The sequence below is a fragment of the Myxocyprinus asiaticus genome, chromosome 4 (genome assembly GCF_019703515.2).
Source record: "Myxocyprinus asiaticus isolate MX2 ecotype Aquarium Trade chromosome 4, UBuf_Myxa_2, whole genome shotgun sequence".
Lineage (NCBI taxonomy): Eukaryota > Metazoa > Chordata > Actinopteri > Cypriniformes > Catostomidae > Myxocyprinus > Myxocyprinus asiaticus.
The window spans coordinates 33375879-33397188 of NC_059347.1; the positions used below are offsets into that span (position 1 = coordinate 33375879).

At 35.8% G+C, this 21310-nt stretch overlaps 1 protein-coding gene across 1 annotated transcript; it reads left to right on the forward strand.

Moving 5' to 3' along the window:
* Window positions 1–12701: 12701 nt before the first annotated feature.
* Window positions 12702–16536, forward strand: LOC127431728 (histone H3.3A). The gene is made up of 4 exons (XM_051682265.1): window positions 12702–12831; window positions 13745–13888; window positions 14748–14901; window positions 15129–16536. The coding sequence occupies exons 2-4, from the start codon at window positions 13761–13763 to the stop codon at window positions 15255–15257; spliced, it is 411 nt and encodes a 136-aa protein (XP_051538225.1). The 5' UTR covers window positions 12702–12831; window positions 13745–13760; the 3' UTR covers window positions 15258–16536.
* Window positions 16537–21310: the final 4774 nt, after the last annotated feature.

The following is a 21310-nucleotide window of genomic DNA, read 5'->3' on the forward strand; positions in this document are numbered from 1 at the left end:
CACCTTAAACCTTAGAGCTGGAGATAGGCCTGCTTCAAACCCTCCAAAAATTAGCCTCATCCACTTCCATCTTAAGTGCCTCACTGTATTTGATTTTTCTTTTTTTAAGAATATGATTAATGATTCTAAACATTTTTGTGGTAAACAACATTGTGCCACAAATACTGACGACTGAGCTTATTTTGCATTGAACCCAGAATATACATTTAATAATAACACATCTACACTTTCTGATCCCTCTTTTTCAAATTTCTTTCTCAGGTTTTGTTGTTGTCAAGAGGATTATTGGGGAATAGTGATTCTGCACTATACCTCTCCCATCTCTCCCTGTCTCTCTTTCTCTTGCTGTGGTCAGCTTAATATCACACCTATTCTTCACTTCTGTTCTGCATCCTTTTTCTTCCTCCCTGTCATGCACTCATATTGCATTCTGTTCATTTTCTTATGTACCCCATCTTTCTCTCTCTTTATCTTCATTCCTCTCACCATCCATCGCTGCCACATGATGAGTGCTGCATTTATATGATTAACATTTCAGGTTGATTTCCCCTCTCCCCTCCTCACGCACGTTCCCTCACTTTACCTCTGCCATGTGACTCATAGACAGTGGCAGCTGTGCATTTAAAGTCTAGGCCTTCATTGTGATTCATGCCATTAAGAAAACACAGTTTCACAATGAATAAGACATCCTATGCCTTTGGGCATCATACATTATGTCGCAGCTAACTAATAATACCAATTGACATTTTAAAAACATGTCCACGCACGAAAGCCAGAACTTGAAACGACACTTAATGCTCAAGCAAGCCTTATTTTAACTGCAGCATGACTTTTTTGTGAAGTCTCCCGAACAGACATTCAAAAATCATATTTTTTCATATGAATCTACTAAGGAGACCTATAATACCTGGAAAAATCTATCTAATAATATTTAAATGTTGCTTGCAATAAATTTTGTTTCGTCAGGGTACATGGTTATGCTGCGTTCCATTCAAGTTGGATGTGGGATATTCCTACTTGATATCTCCGACCATAAATGCATTTCATTCCCCACTCCTGGCAGCACTTCTTTTCAAAACTTGATCCGACACTGAATGCTCCAGCAGCCTAATTTACACTTAGAAAACTCTTGATGTTGCTATAACACTGCAAAAAGCACTTTTAACACAATTTGCTTGAGGTGAAAATCAGCCCTCCTTTCATGTTTAATAAATTATGCAATCACACGGTCATGCAGAACATCTCATGTTTTTAAATCCATCAGGATCTCTTTCTCAGTGGTGATGTGGCAGTGACAACCGACTCGTCAGACAGCTTGATCTTCCGTTCTTCGCTTTCAAATTATGTACATCACTTAAAGCGTGATTGCATCACTCAAGCCCAGCTAGAAGGCCTCGACCGGGACATATCCTAAAGATCACACCCACCAAGAACAAATAAATCAATCTGATTGGCTGATGAATCTGACAATCTGACATTAGATGCAGTGTTCGAATTGAGGGGGGGCTGGGGGGATCCGGGACCCCCCATAAGGCATTAGGGACCCCCCGTAAGAAGTAAAAAGGTAATTTTAGGGTTTAGTGGTGGTTTAGCGGTTAAGGATCTGGGTTACTGATCAAAAGGTTGGGGGTTCAAGCCCCAGCACTGCCATGATGTTACTGTTGGAACCTTGAGCAAGGCTTTTGATCCTATCTGCTCCAGGGGCTGACCCTGCACTCTGACCCCAGCTTGGCTGGGATATGTGAAAAAAAGAATTTCACTGTATATGTGCAAATGTGTGATAAATAAATAAAATTATAATTAATTAATGCTAGAATTATTCTGTTGGATGTACACTACTGTTCAAAATTTCAAAAGTCTCTTCTGCTCACCAAGCCTGCATTGATTTGATCCAAAATACAGTAAAAACAGTAATATTGTGAAATATTATTACAATTTAAAATAATAATTATACAAGAGTAAAATGTCATTTTTTCCTGTGATCAAAGATGAATTTTCAGCATCATTACTCCAGTCTTCAGTGTCACATGATCCTTCAGAAATCATTCTGATATGCCGATTTGATGCTCAAGAAACATTTCTGATTATTATTAATGTAGAAAACAGTTGTGTAAAACATTTTTTTCAGGATTCTTTGATGAATAGAAAGTTCAAAACAACAGCATTTATCTGAAATAGAAATCTTTTGTAACATTATGCACTACCGTTCAAAAGTTTGGGGTTAGTAAGTATTTATTTATTTATTTTTTTGGGGAAAGAAATTAAAGAAATTAATACTTCTATTCTGCAAGGATGCATTAAATTGATCAAAAGTGACAGTAAAGACATTAATAATGTTTACCCAGTTGTCCTGCACTCTTTGAATAATGCTCCCGCATCTGGGTTCATACCTAATCTCCTCTCTATAGTATCATTACAGCCTGATAGTATTTTGCCATCCTTTTGCTACTGTTTAAGTAATAAAAATAAGGTCCTTAAACAGGTCCTTTTGAAGTTACTGAGTGCTCCTTTATCACTGCTTTCTGAGACATTATAAAATAATTATTCCTATGCCACTGCTGAATCTGACAGTGATACCATCCAGTGAGTCTGGAAGCCATCTGATTATTTTCTACTGTTTTTGAGACATTTCAATGTATTTTGAAGTCACATGCTCTTAAGGGTCTTCAAGTGCCTTATATGTAGTGCCCTGGTATATTTGCCATAGTTGCCCTTTTGGGTCTGCTGCTTTGTCACCCTCTAAATCCAGTATTACTTGGAGTAAGCCATTTAAAAGAAGAATAGCAGCTTATCTTTCTTTGTTATATAACATTGGACTGAAAATGTATATATTGTTTTATTCTTTACCAACACAAAAGCCTGTTCTTTTATGTAAGCCTGTTTTTAATAAATAGTATATAGTTATGCATATTATGACCAAATAAATATATTGTATATTTTGTATAAATTGTATATTGCGAGACTAACCCTCGTTTTTCTCTATTTGTTTGTAGATTAATTAAGAGTGGATAGTGATTAAAAATACATAGGCAAAAAGGTGATTGAGGAAAATTATTTATTTATTTGGCATGTTAGGCCAGCAGAGAAGGCTTTGCTGGCCCTGAGAATTCGCCACTGCTCATAGACTAAGGGTGTGAATATGAAGATAGAGAATAAGGGAAAGTGACATAGACAGATTCAAAAGATATTGCTTGATGTACAGTCATTTTCATAAAGCACCTTGTGCTCTGAAGCTGCATTGTGTTTGTGTGATGACTGGTGTAGTTACACGAAGCGTGCAGGCCTGAGTGTGTGTGTGTGTGTGTGTGTGTGTGTGTGTCAGTGTCATGGTAACATTGTGTATATAATTACATTAGTCATGTACTATACAGAGAGAGGAGAGGAGTTCACTCTCCACACAGCCAAGCAGCCATTAACCTTTCTCGCACTCTTGCTCTCCCTGCCTGAGTGACTCTGAAATGAAATAGTTAATCACAGAGCAGCGATGTCATTATCAGAGGGGTTTTGTGGGTAAGGACACACTGACTGGCTCTGTCAGGTGCTTTTACTCTTATAATGTACATATGCATGAACACTTTATACATTGTGTGTTAGATGGAGGAGGGCAGGGCATACTGTTGGGACTGTTGTTCGTAAAGTGAAGGAAATACAGTTTCGGGAATTATAGGTTGTCAGGTTTCAGTCGATGTGTGAGCTCGAAGGCAAGAGACACAGGTGTGTCGTCTGTGACCTAGAACAGCCTTTTCTCTTTTTCATACACACAATCAAATTACATGCACATGGATGACCATGGGGGTATTCACTATGAACTCATGCCTGCTCATAGATACAAACATGCCAATTCAGCAACACTATACATGTGATATTCATATGTGTCCAGTTTTGCATTTCTTCTACAGACCCTTACACTTGCGCACATACATACACACATTTTTTTAAACAAATGTGTATTTTAATTGTTTTTTCTCTAATTTTCTCTGATCACTGTTCGCTGGACCCTGCCCGGCCACCCCTGTGAAAAACTGCTGGCTCCACACCTGATCCAGAGCAACTTAGAGTATGATGTACACAATCCAACTAGAACAATCTTGGGTTAAGCGCATTGTTCAAAGGTATAATAGTGATTGTCGTTCCTTATAGAGTTTAAACAAGGGACCTTCCCATGATAAGCTCTGAGCTTTAACCACTTTAACCACACCTGCTTTGTAAAAACTTAGGTGTCTTAGACAAATAAGCTAAAGATCTGCACACTGTACAAATAAAATAAATGCCTTAAAAAATCTTTTATTATGACTCAATCATTTCAGATTATGTAAATTGTCATCAAATGTATCACTTTCACATAGATTACACTGTGTTCTTTCTGTTTTTAGGTCACCTTAAAAACAGAAATAGAGGCCACTCATCTGTTGGGAATTTCCAGGGATGCTCCAAATTTACTGCTCAGAAGGCTTCAAATATTGCAGCAAAAACACTTACAGAGCCCTCTGAAAACAACAGTACTTTTTGCATCATTCAACTTTACGGATCAAACAATACAAGAGTTTTAACAGAAGAATTAATATAAGTGCTTTTATAAAATGATCTTCATATTTCTGCCTTTAAACCCTCCAAAAATTTGCCTCACTGAAATCCAGATATTAGTTTTTTTTTTTTTTTTTTTTTTTTAAGAAAAGGAGGAATAAGTAAAAAATAAATACAAATTTAGTACATTATACTGTTGATTGAGCTTAGCTTTTATTGAACCCAGAATATTCCTTTAAAATAATCAGCGATAGACACACACACACACACACACACACACACACACCAATAGACTGAAGTGTGGGAAAAATCATGTTAACATGCTAACAACAAAGATGAAATAAAAGGTTGCGTTTTACTTGTCAATCAGACACGCTTGAAAGTTGCGTTCGTCACAGTGGTGGTTCATGACAGAAGCCTGGCCCCCCATGTGCCAATCCACTCACAGACCAGTTCAGTTAAGCCCTATAATGATAGCGAATTATAGCAACATGGAGTGATATTTGCAACAAATAAATAAATCCTTCCTTTTGTACTGAGATTTCAGTCACCAGTGAAGACAACAAGAGTCAGAGAAAGAAAACAAACAGGGAAGTTTTTTACTATTTAGTGTAGAAAAGTTAGTTTGGGAATAGCTGAGAAAGTGCATGATAATATTTACATTTAGGAAATCTATCCATGGAAGTATTGTTTGATTCATTCTTATTAAATGTATCGGTAACTTGTTACAATAAGGTTGTGTTGTGTGTATACATTAACATTACACAATTAATTAACATGAAAAAATTAACATTGAAAAAATTCATTTTTAATCATGGTATATGACAATTTCTACATACTAATATTAAAAGTTAGTAATGTAACATCATTAAGAATTAACATGAACTAACAATGAACAATATTGATTGTATAAATGAACATAAACCAAGAATTCCAAGATTAACAGATGCATGAAAAATATTTCTTGTTATTTCTTGAAACCTAATTTGGAATGTAATACATGTTACATATGCATGTGTTAACGTATATAACCTTAACGTAAAGTTTATAATTAAATCATAAACCCCAACAATACACGAGACAGCATAAGCAAAACTCTAAGCTTGATTAAATGCCAAAGAGAACAGATGAGTTTTGAGAATAGTTTTAAAAGGCAGCGAAGAGGCAATTTTAGTATGACAAGGCAAACTCTTAGAGCTTAGGGCCAGCTATGGCAAAAGCACGGTCACCTCTTTGTACACACACAAGGCTTTTAATTAACTTTAAAGGGATAGTTCACCCTAAAAATGAAAATGTTCTCATCATTTACAAACCCTCTTGCCATCCCAGATTTTTAGAAAAATATTCCATACAATGCTAGTGAATGCTGACCAAAACTTTAAAGCTCCAAAAAGGACATAAAGCAGTGTAAAGGTAATCCATAAGACTCTTGATATCAGCAGTCTTTTTGGTGATCCTTATTTTAAGGTTGATTACATTTCCTAGGCCCATGAAGCATGCATCAGCCATTAGGAAATGTAATCGAGCTTGAAATTATGATCGTGCCTAGAGACTGCAATGGTATGATGTACAGTGAAAAAGGAGTTAGAAATTGATCTTTTCTCACCCACACCTATCGCCTCAGAAGAAATGGATTAAACCACTGGAGTAATATGGATTACTTTTATGCTGTCTTTAAATGCTTTTTGGAGCTTCAAAGTTTTGGTCACTTGTAATTTGCATTGTGAGGACCTACAGAGCTGAAATATTCTTCTACAAATCAGACGAAAGCAAGTTTATTAATCTATCAACCTATATATCCATCCATCCGTCCGTCTGTCTTTAAGGCATTGTCAAGCCAACATCAAAGTTTCCCTTAACAAACTTAACAAACCTATCTAAGATAATGTAATTCAGATATAAATTTAATTTGAAACGAATTGGTTAGGTACTGAATTAGAATGAAATAAAGGGACCTGTACTCTTTTATTTTCCTCAAAATATGGAATTTTATTTCACATTCACAAATGCTACAGCACACACATTTCTAAATGTACTTGTTTGGCTACTTGTTTAGACTGTGCTTGTTCTCTTATTGCCATTGTACTAGTTAAATCACATATAGGGATTTTCTGAGGGTCACAGAAACATACAAGCTAAACAGAGGATCAGTTAGGCTGTATGCTGAGTTAGCATCTGTTAATCTACACACCACTCACCCTCGCATTCACTTTAGTGCTAACTACAAATAAGATTCACCTATAGCCTGCTACAGAGGTTACAGTCATGTGAAGTTAAATATAGAGCCAGTTTACTCTGCTGGGGTAACAAATCAGGCCAGTAGCAGAAAAGGGGTTGGAAGGGAGTGGACCCACGTGCAAAAATTGCACAGCCAGGGAAGATTTTCAGATTTTATAGCATTTTATATGGGGTTTTTTTTTATTTTTTTTATGAAGAATATCAGTTTTATCATTTGAGGATGTCAGAAGGAATATCACTGTTCTGGCAGAGTAGAACATTGAAATTCTACTAACAAAATTAATTTAGCATAGAGCAAATTATGAAGTACTCTACCGGTTTCTATTCTCTGTGCGCAACCATAGAATATTACTATTATTGAAGTTTAATTAATATTAATTGCATATCATCTTTTCATATTCCAGTTTAATTTTGGAAAAATACATCACAGTGACTAGTTGTTGTTCTTACAGCATATTATATGTGCTTTTGCCACACACACATAATCATGGAAAGTCAAGGTTTATAGGTTCTTTCACATGGGCTCACAAGTCATGAGCCTCATTGTCAATCCAAGACATAGAAGGTGTTTGCATGTAAAGGAAATACAGGGAATTCATTTGGACATTTCTAAAATAATATGCACTTTTTACATTCATCTTACACAAGAGCTGCTTGTGCTTGTGTGTGCTTATGATGTACCATATCGCACTGAAATCTCAGATATCCCATCATGAAGAAATCATTTGTCCAAAAACTGTTAATGGTAGTTTGTGTCTACTGGACCCAGCAAACCAAACAATCAAACTTTAGTGTATGTGGCCGCATGTAATTTACAACTCCATGAAAGCCTCTGCAACCCCAGGGTTTAGCTCTAAGACTAAGAACAAAGCTTTGTGTTTTTGAGATATAAGTGCTGTTGGGAAAGATAGAAACAAGCATGAATGCTGCTGAGGGTTTTGTTACTTTGCTTTGCCATTTAGCTGATGCTTTTAATCCAAAGCTTCTTACAGTTCACTAATTGCAGGGGCAGTCCCCTCTGGAATAACATGGAGCAAAGTGCTTGGCTCAAGGGCACGAGGAGCAAGATCTCATCTCTTGGCATCAAACTTTTGTGTTTGTGGTCTTGATCCTTTCCATGATGTTACTACCTGAAATTTAATTGTGCCATCATTTTAAGGGGAATATGAACACATGGATGCATAAAATAATGGATTAGCAGTTCAACTATGTCATTTTGTTCCTGTACTGCAATTAATGAAGTGTACTTTAGAGCAAAAGACAAATTCCACAAGTAAATGCAATGTAGCAGTTATATGAGGAATGGAAGTTCTTATGTAATTACATAGCTGCGAGGGACATGAAAATGTCAACTAGGACTGAATCTGAATCTTCTCTTAAGAAAGAAACAGAAGTGATGCTTCTTTTATTTTCTAATTTAATTTTTTTGTGTATGTGTTTTTATCTTCTTCTTTCTGCTAACCCAAACCTTAACATTCAGGCCAACGTTTTTAAGCAATAATGCATCAGAGAAGGATGATTTTGCCTAAACTATGAAAGCACTGCTATTGCTATTTGGGTAACACTTTAAATAAGGTTCCATTTGTAAACACTAGGTGACAACATTAGTTAACATGAACTAACAATGAACAACGAGGTATTTATTTTTATTGAATATTGATGGAGCAACATAATCTGTGTGAAAATAAATAACAACAGAAGGTTGTCTTGAATAAAACAATTTTTTATTTATTTTTTTAAAGGCGGCTACCCCACACCTGTGGTAAAAGGCTCCCTCAATTGGGGTAAAAGCCACCAGAGGGTTTATGGTGATATCGTGTTGATTCCGGGGCAGTAGTTACAGGGCACAATTTGTCAACTTATGCAAATACTTTTGATACATCAAGAAGTTTTTTGAGTAAAAAATTAAAATAATGCTTCATTTCAATCACATTTGATATTTAACAACATCTCAAGTATTTTATGAACAAATTTATTTCCATAGTTATTGGATTAGTCAATGTGAGCCAACTTTGAACATTCTTCATAACAAAGCAAGCTATTTGCCCCACTGAAGAAAAACAATGTGTTTTATGGGGGCATTTTTCCCTCTGCAACAAGAGGGCTTTTTACCCCAAATACAATCCTTTAACTTACTGGACAGTTATTGAAATTGTTTTGATATAATCACCTTGAACAAAATTGAAAATGACATTTGTCTCAAAATAAATTAATATAATTAACATAATTTCATAACTAACATGATTTCAGGGATTTTCAAAAGCGAAATATATACACAACATTTTATTTAGTGTTTTGGGAGAAAATCAAATCAAAGGGGCCTTTAGCCCCATTGTACCCTACTTTTACAGCATTTATTAATCTAAGTTAATGTTAATTTCAACCTATAATTATACATTTTTTTAATCAAAAGTTGTATACATTAACGCAATATGAACTAACATGAACTAACAATGAATAATTGTATTTTTTATTAATTAACATTAACAAATAATAATTAATGATGTAAAATGTATATTGTTAATTGTTTGTTTATGATACCTAATGCATTAACTAATGTTGATGAATGGAACCTTATTGTAATGTGTTACCGCTATTTAATGTTTTGAATAAAGATTATGCAACTACTTTTTTGTTTGGTTTGTTTGTTTTATGTCACCAAATTTGCACATTCTTTTTCTTACTTTTAAACACTTTTTCAAATGTTTTTTTATTTCTAATTCAGAAAGACTTCTGTTGAATGTAATTCATCATGTCCTTTATATCACACCAGAGTCCATCTTCAGTAGTAGCTCAGGAGAAGAGTCTTGTTGCCTGATAACAAGTCTTACTATCATGTCTGTTTCCAAAGACATTTAGCATGTGGCTGAGTGCTTACAGTTGTTTAAGAAAACACCTCACAAGCTGTAATGAATGATCTTAAGTGGCCTACTGCACATTAGAGATGATGGAAGAAACCTGGTCCAGAATCTGGTGGGGGGAGGGAAAAAATGTGCTCTGTGTGGAAGTGAGGACATATGGGCTGTAACTGGTTTCACACTGAGTCTCACCTTGCTGTGATACCTGGCTGACCTTTCGGAGCACACAGGCAATGAGTGTGGGTGGGGGATTGGGCAAGATTGTTATTTCTTTTATTTGTGAAATAAAGCTGCAAATGTTATAGCATGCTAATGGTGTATATGAAGACTGTTGGGCAGAAACATTTTGTTTACATTTTAAAGCATGAAACCTTACAATTGCATAGCCTGTTTGTTTGTATAAAATTAAGTTAAATGTATGTACGTTTTTAATTAATTACAAATATATATTGCCATTGCTTTAATTTTAAGTTTGCAATATGCAATACTGGTTCTGTGTTTCAAACAAGTACCAGTACACTCGCAACTCATGAGCATCTGTTTAGGTAATAAATATGCTTTATTTAGTTATTTGTTTATTAATGTTAAACATACATTATCCTGCTATGAAAAAATATGTTATAAAAAAATCTTCTTTTTATGTATGTCAGGGAAGGCTGCTTGCTGAGATACATTTTAGAAATGAGACATATGATAAATTTGTTCCCTTATAGCTGGCTTGCCAGCTGCATTGAAGTTATTATGAATGAGTCCACCCAACTCCTTACATTTTACTGATTGCTTGACATTGTTAGGGAGATAGTGCTATCTGTTGTTTAAAAAAGGCACTGCAGCTGGCACCAGGAAGAAGCATTGAACAAGCTGTATTTATTCCCAAAGGAAGGGTACAAGGAAGTGTTATGTTTAATACTGCAAATGAATAGCTGTATAAGAATCTGTATTACCATTCTATCCAAGTCATTATGCTTGAAAAATCTTAGAGGGGCATCTATCTCATCTTGTCTGTGATTAATCTATTCTAACACATTTATACAGAGAAAACCTCAGCATAAAAATAAATTTAAAAAATTGTAAGTTAAATTCAGATATATGTATAGATGTGATTCTAGAATCTAGTTTTGGGGAAATATAGTAAACATTAATGAGGCTGTGAAACAGCTATACCTAACACATTCTTTCAGATCACTTGCATTTGTAAATTATTACTTGCATTTGGCCTACAACTTATGGGTTTAAAATGTTGATTATAAAAACAAAAAACAAATACTTAGGCACCACTGGTTTTACTTCCATCAGGAGTTAATCATATTGCTGACCTGCTGAAGCCATAGCTGGATCTTAAATATTTAAACTGGATCTTGTTAGATAAAACACAAAGTATTTGAGGAGATTTGACAGTTGATCATCCATTCATTATTTCAAAGACCACTTTGCTAATCTTTAAATGTTTCTGATGCATTACCCAGTTTCTACATGAATTAGAGACTGTGTAACATTAAATACTTCAAACTACTTTTAGCATCTGAGACTCCCTGATGTTTTACTATAAGCTTTCAAAACAGAACCCTTGAGACAAACACTCAACACACTCAATTATATGACAGATTCTGTGGCCTGAATGTGGAACTGAATACTGCTCCACATATGTAACTATTATGAGGCACATCTAAAAAAAATATATAAACATGTGTTTTGTTGATTAGAAAACAGGACATCCTTCCTGAAATGTCAGTGAAGCCTTAAAGATAGCATGAGTGAGAGAGAGAGAGAGAGAGAGAGAGAGAGAGAATGTAGCCTTTGGTTAAGATAAGAGTTTCTGCATGGTTGGAGGATGATTCTGAATGTCAGCCTGAAATAACAGAAACTCTGCATGGGGTTCAACGTAATTTAATTACAACGTTTTTTTTTTTACTGCTGGCACAATTGAGCCAGTAGTTCAGATTTTTACTGCCTCTCTGATATTTTGTATTATATATATATATATATATATATATATATAATAAGTGTATTTTTGTATGTACGTGTCCCATGAATAATAACTGTATTTTGCATAACATTTTCGTTACAATAAATTAATTTTACTGGAAATCAAGGGCATATGTTGCATTGTTTTACTTTACTTTTCAATGTTAAACAAACTTTTACTGATGTGTCCAAGACTATTGCAAATCAATCTCACGATTTCAACAAAACACTTTTTGTTATCAAGCTCGATAATATTACCTTGGTGATTACTTTAAATTAGCAGACTTTGCAACAAAAATATTCAATACATCATAAAAATCCTTATGGCATCAGTTGGGCCACAAAGCAATTCTGTACCCATAGAATTTAATCAAAGACCAGAAAATACCTGGTATAGGGGTCAATGTGTAAATTAAAGCTATTTTCTGTCCATTTAAGAGAGAACAGCCAAAAGCTTAGACGGAATGAGAGTAAAGTAAAATAAATGAATGGAGAATGTGTGTAAAGTTTGAATAAAAGAGTGGTGTTTAGCATGTTTTAAGGTTCCCTTTGTTAACAATAGTTAATGCATTAGGTATCACGAACTAACAATGAACAATATATTTTTACAGCAAATATTAATCTTGGTTAATGTTAGTTTATAAAAATACAATTGTCTATTGTTAGTTCATAATGCATTAATTAACGTTAACATATACAACTTTACATTTAAAATGTATTAGTATATGTTGAAATGAACATTAACCAAGATTAATAAATGCTGTATTGTTCATCGTTAGTTCATACTGACTAATGCAGTTAACAAATTAAACCTTATAGTAAAGCGTTACCTGCATTATTAATAATAATAACTTAAAAACTACTAAAATTAGGTCAGATACGGTCAGTTTCTTGACTAAACCAGATTAATATGATTAGCGGTGGATGAACCCATCAACCTCTCTCCATGAAACAATCACAAAAACAAAGGATTTGATGTAGTAAAAAAAAAATAGTCAAAATGAATCGATTTTTTTACGTTTGACTAAAATAAAACGGACCACAGTAGTAATGAAAAGGGACTTTAAAATTGTGCTGCTTTATGTTTACAATTTTATTGAGGTGCATTCTGGGAGAAAATGATTGACATAGCGGCCATTTTGGCTCTAGCCGCCCATTCCCATTGTGTGAGAGATAGTAAATACTGACACTGCCATACAAGCCGAGCACATATTTCACTGCGCGAATTAAAACACATTCACCTGAGGTAAGTGCCCCAATGAATCAACGTCTCCTCTCTGATATACTTTTCCACAGCTTTATGAAACTTTCTTGCTGAATAATTTTTATTTTAAGCATTAAAACGTTAAAATCTCATCGTCTGAAAATGAGAAAGCCGATGGCGAGACGCGAGAAAAATAGGCTCTCCTTTGCGTGTCGGAGGACACAGTGAAACCCGTCCCACTCTCAAGTGTGGATAGTTACTTCGGTGAAACGGCGTAAATTCGCGGCAAATATTCCTTCTAAGCGGTTATTTAGTTAACCAAGGATGCCTGTTACAGTATCGTGTTATGTTTGTTGCGGTGCATGCAGTAGATTTTGAATTTTATTTAAAAGTTCGCGTCCTCCCCTGTGCCTCAGTGCACGGACTCTCTCCAGTTGCTGTTCAAATTGCAGCCATAATCTTGCGGTTTAGGGCGGGGCTTAAACGCGCTGATCTGCCCCCACAACTGGCAGAGTAGTCTGTGATTGGCTAGATTTTCGGTCTCCTCAAATGCTACTGGCTATTGTTTTATTGTTCTTTACGGTCTCCTGCGATTGGTTTAAAGGCTGTCTCAGTCTATTTTGAGTGGTTGCTTTTATTTATTCGGTATAATCTGACGTACCGGAGGTAGTGGCCTGAAATAGCATATGGGACAGGGAGTCAAATACCAAAACAAGTGTAAAAGGAGAGACTATTTTTAGTAGAGATTGATCTCATTTATAGTTCAGTCTGTTTGTGTTCAAGACTCAATACTTGGTATTAAATAATTAAGAGAAAGTACTATGGAGGATGTTAATTTAGGTGTGAAGTATTTAGGGTGTTTTACATTCCTGGCTTACATGTCATAAATCCACCAATGATTTACCTTCTGGCAACTGGATTCTAACATTGTTGTTATTTTCCTTGTTCCTTTTAGGTGATATTGACTAGCAATGGCCCGTACTAAGCAGACTGCTCGTAAGTCCACTGGAGGGAAAGCTCCCCGTAAGCAGCTGGCGACCAAAGCTGCCCGCAAGAGCGCACCCTCTACTGGAGGAGTCAAGAAGCCTCATCGCTACAGGTGACATTCCTACATAGACACACCAAACCAAACTTGTTAGTTTTACAGATGCATACATGTGCCTGATGTCAGGCTTACAATTGCACATAGACTCAACAAACAAAGTGTTATAGGGATGTCCCGATACGATTTTTTTGAGTACAAATACTTTTTTAGTACTTGCCGAGACCGAGTCTGATACCTTTTTTTTTCTGAACTCAATATCAGCAGTTTATTTCAATTTTATCATCAAAATTGTGTTTAAATTAATTAATTACAAATTTAATCAAATGAAAGTATAACAATTAATTTTTAACATGAAATTCTATTATTTTTGTCAAATAATGTGCTGCATAACAGAGCATCACAGATGTGAGATATTGCTTAAATATAATAGTTACTATTGATTTATTATTATTAGTAGTAGTAGTATAACAGTGAATATTACATAACTATACAGTAGTGATCTATTTCTGTCATACTTTTTTCATTTAAATTGAGCTTTTATTTTTGCAGAGCTTTTATTTTGAAGTGTTTCTGTGTTGTTAGACCAAGGAGCTCAATGACGGCAGATTTCCAGCAGGTCTTTACGTGAATCACAGTGATTATTAAACCGTAAAAGGCTACTATTTAAAGGTGCAAATTTTCATGTAATATTTGCCCTTTCTTTGCCAATGTGTGAACGGCTTGTAACGCAACTTAAAATATGAGCCCTTCCCGGACTTTTTTGGTATCTGATTATTTTTACGTGTGCCGGTACTTGAGCGCAGTATCGGACCCGATTCTGATACCAGTATCGGTATCAGGACATCCCTAAAGAGTTATATTACTGTGATGACCACTGAATTTAGCCTCGTTTCTATCTTTGTGTGGTCTACAGGCCCGGTACTGTGGCTTTGCGTGAGATTCGTCGGTATCAGAAATCCACTGAGCTGCTGATCCGTAAGCTGCCATTCCAGCGTCTGGTTCGTGAGATTGCCCAGGACTTCAAAACTGACCTGCGTTTCCAGAGCGCTGCCATTGGTGCACTGCAGGTGTGTGTGTGTGCATGTATCTTACATAAATATTTGTTATATGGGCTCATTTGTTCTATTGATCTATTCCATATTTGTTAAATTCTTTTAAAAACTTTTTTGTATGAATGTATGTTTGTTGGTCCTGTTTAAAGATTTGTTTTCTTTCTCATGTGTTATTTATTTTCTAACATGTAGAAATATGTAATACACTGACCAGTTTTGTGTGTTTGTGTGTATCTTTGCAGGAGGCCAGTGAGGCATACCTGGTTGGTCTGTTTGAAGACACTAACCTGTGTGCCATCCACGCCAAGCGTGTCACCATCATGCCCAAAGACATCCAGCTGGCACGTCGCATCCGTGGAGAGCGTGCTTAAATGCTCCCCTTCTTTCTATTGCCCTCTTTATTTCTTTCCGTCTCTCCATTTGTTCTCCTCCTGCTTTTCTTGGTAGAGTTTAGAGTATCAGTGATGGGGAGTAACTGTGTCTCAGTCTGCTAGTGCTGTCTAAATGACACGTAGGGTACCTATATGTGCATGTAACAGGTGCTGCTGATCACACACACCCACATACACACACATATTCACATCCACTTACACAGACACACACTTACTCTCACAAATTCAGATTGGGAGTGTAAACGAGGTCCACCCATGCCCAACTCGGGGCCACACATTCAAAATGTGTGTAATGAGAAAGAGTCTTCCCCCGCACACATACTTCACTGTTGAGAAAGAAGAACAGGGTGGTATCTGGGGTCAGTCTGCTTAAGGGGAGCGGAAACTTCCACAGCAGGGTGCTACTAAAACTGCCTCAGTCCACCTTTACTGAAACCTGTCCAACCTTAAAACCCCACATTGCATACATTTGTCTCTTCCTTCCTGTACCCCTAGTTCCATCCAGCCCATACAAGTCCTTCCTCATTCCTCTCTTAACCTTATTTGTCCCCATCTGTCCCTTCATAGTGGAGGTGAGTGTGGGGTTGGACTTGTTCTCTGTGTGAGTGTCTGTGGGTGATGTGATCATCAAAGCAGAATTGTATTCAACTGCAAACCAGCATCTATTGGTTAAAAGTTGTTACTTGTAATATTGATGATTACTATTATTGTTGATATGGTGTCTTTTCTTTTTTTTACAATGCATACATCAATTATTCTTACCACTGTTAGAGAAAAAAAAAGGTAATCCACTGAATCAGTTAGAATTTGTCTTATATATATATATGTATATGTATATATATATATATATATATATATATATATATATATATTGTAGTGAAAGCCGATCCTGGTTCTCCTGTTATAACTTCAGGCAGCTCTAAACCAGCCTCTCATTCAGCCTCACTGTTCAACTAACATCCTACTCTGCTGTTTCTTTCTCCCTCTCTTTTTCTGTCTAGCATTTCCTCTCTTCCAGTTTTGTCAATTTAAAGATAAGCATTAGAGTCACAAAGTGTAGCAAAAATATTCCTTATGTTTAGTTTGTAGTACCGAGTCTTTCACTTTGTTTGGGCAGAACTTTCCCTCGCCTCATGATACACAATATAACCTCATGTTGTGCTTTTTTATTTTCTTATTCAGAAATTTAAATAAGCTGATCTTTGTATTTTCCAAACTTCTCATATTCTGGTGGTAATAAATAGATGTTACACAAATAGTTTTCTTGTATGTGTCGTAAATATACATTAACACTTCATAACAAGGTTCCATTTGTTATCATTAGTTAATGCACTAGGTATCATGAACAAACCATGTACAAAATATTTTTTTACAGCATTTATTAATGTTAGTTAATAAAAATAGAATTGTTCAATTTAGTTTATACTGCACTACCTGATGTTAACTTATACAACTTTTGATTTTAAAAATGTATTAGTGTATGTTTAAATTACAGTTTTTCTCAGTCGATTTTATAAATTTCTCCAAACTATAATCAGTGCTCTCAAAACAATTCACACAGCGGTCGAAACTGACACTCAGTTTTGCAAAACAATTCAATTTCACTGCATACTGAAACAACATATTCTTTCCTGATAATGCATTTATTAAAACTAAATACTAACATCAAAACTATAGATGTGTTCTCTATTGAATTCATAACATTTTCAGCTATAGACACACAACTCTATGATTGAAATAACATATTTATCTCTACCTTTTTTTTTTTTAAATCTGTTTTCCTAAAATGCCTCTAAATTTCTTGTTCCTGCTCTTCCTCTGGAAGGATGATGAAGTTTACTGTAAAAAAACAAACAAACAAAAAAACAACAAACAAACAAAAACATAGCAGTCTTGCTAATTTGTATGGACCTAAGGCTGCACTATAAGCACAGATGGTACAGTAATTGTGGACACTGATTGACTGGCATGCAGAGGAATGGCATTTCTCCCTCTTCTTTTTTGTTGAGATTGAAGTCACTGTAGTTTTGTGTGTCTCAGAGAGACCATGATTCATACAGTAATATGATAAATTAGAGGAACTATCAGATCATTTGAGCTTCTTCTGTGTCTTCTTTACTCTTCCACCCTGCTGTCCTCTTTCTCTCTGCTCACCATCATTACACCATCTCCATTTGATCTTTCCTCAACTCTTTCAATGCAGTGCTCACCCCTGAAAGAGTTGAGAATACCTCCCCCTTTTCTCATCTCTTCTTCCTCCTATTTTCTCTTCCTTTACCCACTCTACCTCTTCTCATTTTGCACCTCTCCTTCATGTTGTTCTTCCTCTTCTTCTTCTTCTTCTTCTTCATTGTTTGTTTGCTCTGAATTTTCATATTTGACCCTTTTATAGATAGCAAAGTCATGACAGTTGTGTGAAAAATGTAGCAAATTGCATTTTCTTTGCTGTGTGCATTACTAACACAGCAGATATCAATATAAAGGGGTTTGACAACCTAACGTGCATTTGAGGGTATGACTTTAATATAGTTGTTTGTGTTAACTGTTTTGAAAGCATGAATTTTAGATCAGAGAAATTTGTATGTAGTGTTTCAAGAAAATGAGAAAATCAAGAAAAATGCACAATCTGTTTAGGACAATAGCAAAGAGTTCAGATGGCTGTGTTAGCTGCATTGAGAGCAGTGACCTGAGTTTAGAGAAATGCGTAAAATCAATTGTGAAAAACTGTAACATTAACCAAGATTAATAAATGCCGTAAAAGCATTGTTCATTGTTAGTTCATGTTAACTAAAGTTAACATATGGAACTTTTATAAAGTGTTACCAAATAAACAGACAAACATATTTGAACAAATAGAAGTATGGCTTGGAGTTTTGTAGCTCAAGCCGCAAACACATTAGACTTCTAAAATGTTCCACAGCCAAAGTTGGACCATGCTTATTTGCCATGAAAACCTAATATGTAGGTTTCAAAATGTAGAGCATATAGCACTATGTTCATATTGATTTTTCTAGACTTAATTTTAATACTTAATTTATAGCCCCACCTGCTGAAGGGGGCAGTGGTGGCTCAGTGGTTAAGGCTCTGGGTTACTGATCAGAAAGTCAGGGATTCAAGCCCCAGCACCACCAAGATGCCACTGTTGGGCCCTTGAGCAAGGCCCTTGACCCTATCTGCTCCAGGGGTGCTGTAATATGGCTGACCCTGCACTCTGACCCCAGCTTAGCTGGGATATGTGAAAAAAAAGAGTTTCACTGTATATGTGCAAATGTATAACATGATAAATAAATGCAATTATTATTATGAAGTAATTTTCACACTAGCTTTCTAGTCTTTTTTGGTGTATCAGGGTCTGCCAGGATCCCTCATTCAACAGCTGTTGAGCAGTGTCTATATCTTGTTTCTTTAACAAGAGAATGTTCTTTTTTTTTTGTTTGTTTTTTTTTTTTTTTTTTTTTTTTGCAGGGAAAAATTTCCTTTGGTGAGGAAATGTTTTTTAGCATAGTGTTTAACTCTTTATAGGGAGTCAAGGTTTACTTTTATTTTATTATTTTTTTATTTATTTTTTGCATTGAATTAGGATAGGAGAAAATATTGTAAGATTGGAAAAATTACATATTTGACCTTAAAGTAATATAAAAGTGTTTTGTGGTCTGAGCTGTGGCCTTTTAGGTGAGTCCATGCTAATGTGAAGTGTTTGTGTTTGGTTGCAATGCAGTGGAATGACAGAAATGTTCAAAAGAAACAAAGAAATCTAAATTGAGAAGAATACATAAAGAATTTTAAACTGATGGAGTCTAATTTATATGACAGCAGCATGCACATACAGGTGCATCTCAATAAATTAGAATGTCGTGGAAAAGTTCATTTATTTCAGTAATTCAACTCAAATTGTGAAACTCGTGTATTAAATAAATTCAATGCACACAGACTGAAGTAGTTTAAGTCTTTGGTTCTTTTAATTGTGATGATTTTGGCTCACATTTAACAAAAACCCACCAATTCACTATCTCAACAAATTAGAATATGGTGACATGCCAATCAGCTAATCAACTCAAAACACCTGCAAAGGTTTCCTGAGCCTTCAAAATGGTCTCTCAGTTTGGTTCACTAGGCTACAAAATCATGGGGAAGACTGCTGATCTGACAGTTGTCCAGAAGACAATAATTGACACCCTTCACGAGGAGGGTAAGCCACAAACATTCATTGCCAAAGAAGCTGGCTGTTCACAGAGTGCTGTATCCAAGCATGTTAACAGAAAGTTGAGTGGAAGGAAAAAGTGTGGAAGAAAAAGATGCACAACCAACCGAGAGAACCGCAGCCTTATGAGGATTGTCAAGCAAAATCGATTCAAGAATTTGGGTGAACTTCACAAGGAATGGACTGAGGCTGGGGTCAAGGCATCAAGAGCCACCACACACAGACATGTCAAGGAATTTGGCTACAGTTGTCGTATTCCTCTTGTTAAGCCACTCCTGAACCACAGACAACATCAGAGGTGTCTTACCTGGGCTAAGGAGAAGAAGAACTGGACTGTTGCCCAGTGGTCCAAAGTCCTCTTTTCAGATAAGAGCAAGTTTTGTATTTCATTTGGAAACCAAGGTCCTAGAGTCTGGAGGAAGGGTGGAGAAGCTCATAGCCCAAGTTGCTTGAAGTCCAGTGTTAAGTTTCCACAGTCTGTGATGATTTGGGGTGCAATGTCATCTGCTGGTGTTGGTCCATTGTGTTTTTTGAAAACCAAAGTCACTGCACCCGTTTACCAAGAAATTTTGGAGCACTTCATGCTTCCTTCTGCTGACCAGCTTTTTAAAGATGCTGATTTCATTTTCCAACAGGATTTGGCACCTGCCCACACTGCCAAAAGCACCAAAAGTTGTTTAAATGACCATGGTGTTGGTGTGCTTGACTGGCCAGCAAACTCACCAGACCTGAACCCCATAGAGAATCTATGGGGTATTGTCAAGAGGAAAATGAGAAACAAGAGACCAAAAAATGCAGATGAGCTGAAGGCCACTGTCAAAGAAACCTGGGCTTCCATACCGCCTCGGCAGTGCCACAAACTGATCACCTCCATGCCACGCCGAATTGAGGCAGTAATTAAAGCAAAAGGAGCCCCTACCAAGTATTGAGTACGTATACAGTAAATGAACATACTTTCCAGAAGGCCAACAATTCACTAAATTTTTTTTATTGGTCTTATGATGTATTCTAATTTGTTGAGATAGTGAATTGGTGGGTTTTTGTTAAATGTGAGCCAAAATCATCACAATTAAAAGAACCAAAGACTTAAACTACTTCAGTCTGTGTGCATTGAATTTATTTAATACATGAGTTTCACAATTTGAGTTGAATTACTGAAATGAACTTTTCCACGACATTCTAATTTATTGAGCTGCACCTGTATATTTATTTTTTTTAGATCCTTTTGTATACTCCACACATAAAGAACAGGTATATATAGTTTCACAACTAAATGAAAACATGAAAGAACTACAGGAAAAAGGTTTCCAAGCACACAATACTCATAGATAAGTTAAAAACTACATTTTAAAATTATAAGTTTAGTTGCTTTGCCCCCTTTCTCTTCTTGTTCTGTCAAGGAATATTTTGAGCGCCAGCATCTGATTTTGTCATGAGGAGGAGCAGTGGTTGTTCATGTGTTTGTGATATGTTGTTAATTTCAAGGACTTTCCTCATGAGTCACTGGTACAAATTAAGGTTGAACTTAATTTGTGGGACCTGACGCCAACTACAATGTCTAACACCAGCAGAGGGAGCTATTTCTTTCCAGTAGAGAACAGTCACAGAGAAAAAGACAAGACAGCACTTTCTGTCCTTTAAGACTTCCGAATTTGTGTGATATTTTATTCTCTAGTACATCAGTAAGAAAATAGTGTATTTCAAGTAAATTATACATTTTGTTAAAATATGAGTTCTAGCAGCACTTGTAATGTAAAATGTCTTCAACAAATAGCCCTATTTAATGTTTCTTTCTGTCTGATAACTCCTGTCACTAGGTTTTTTTGGGCAG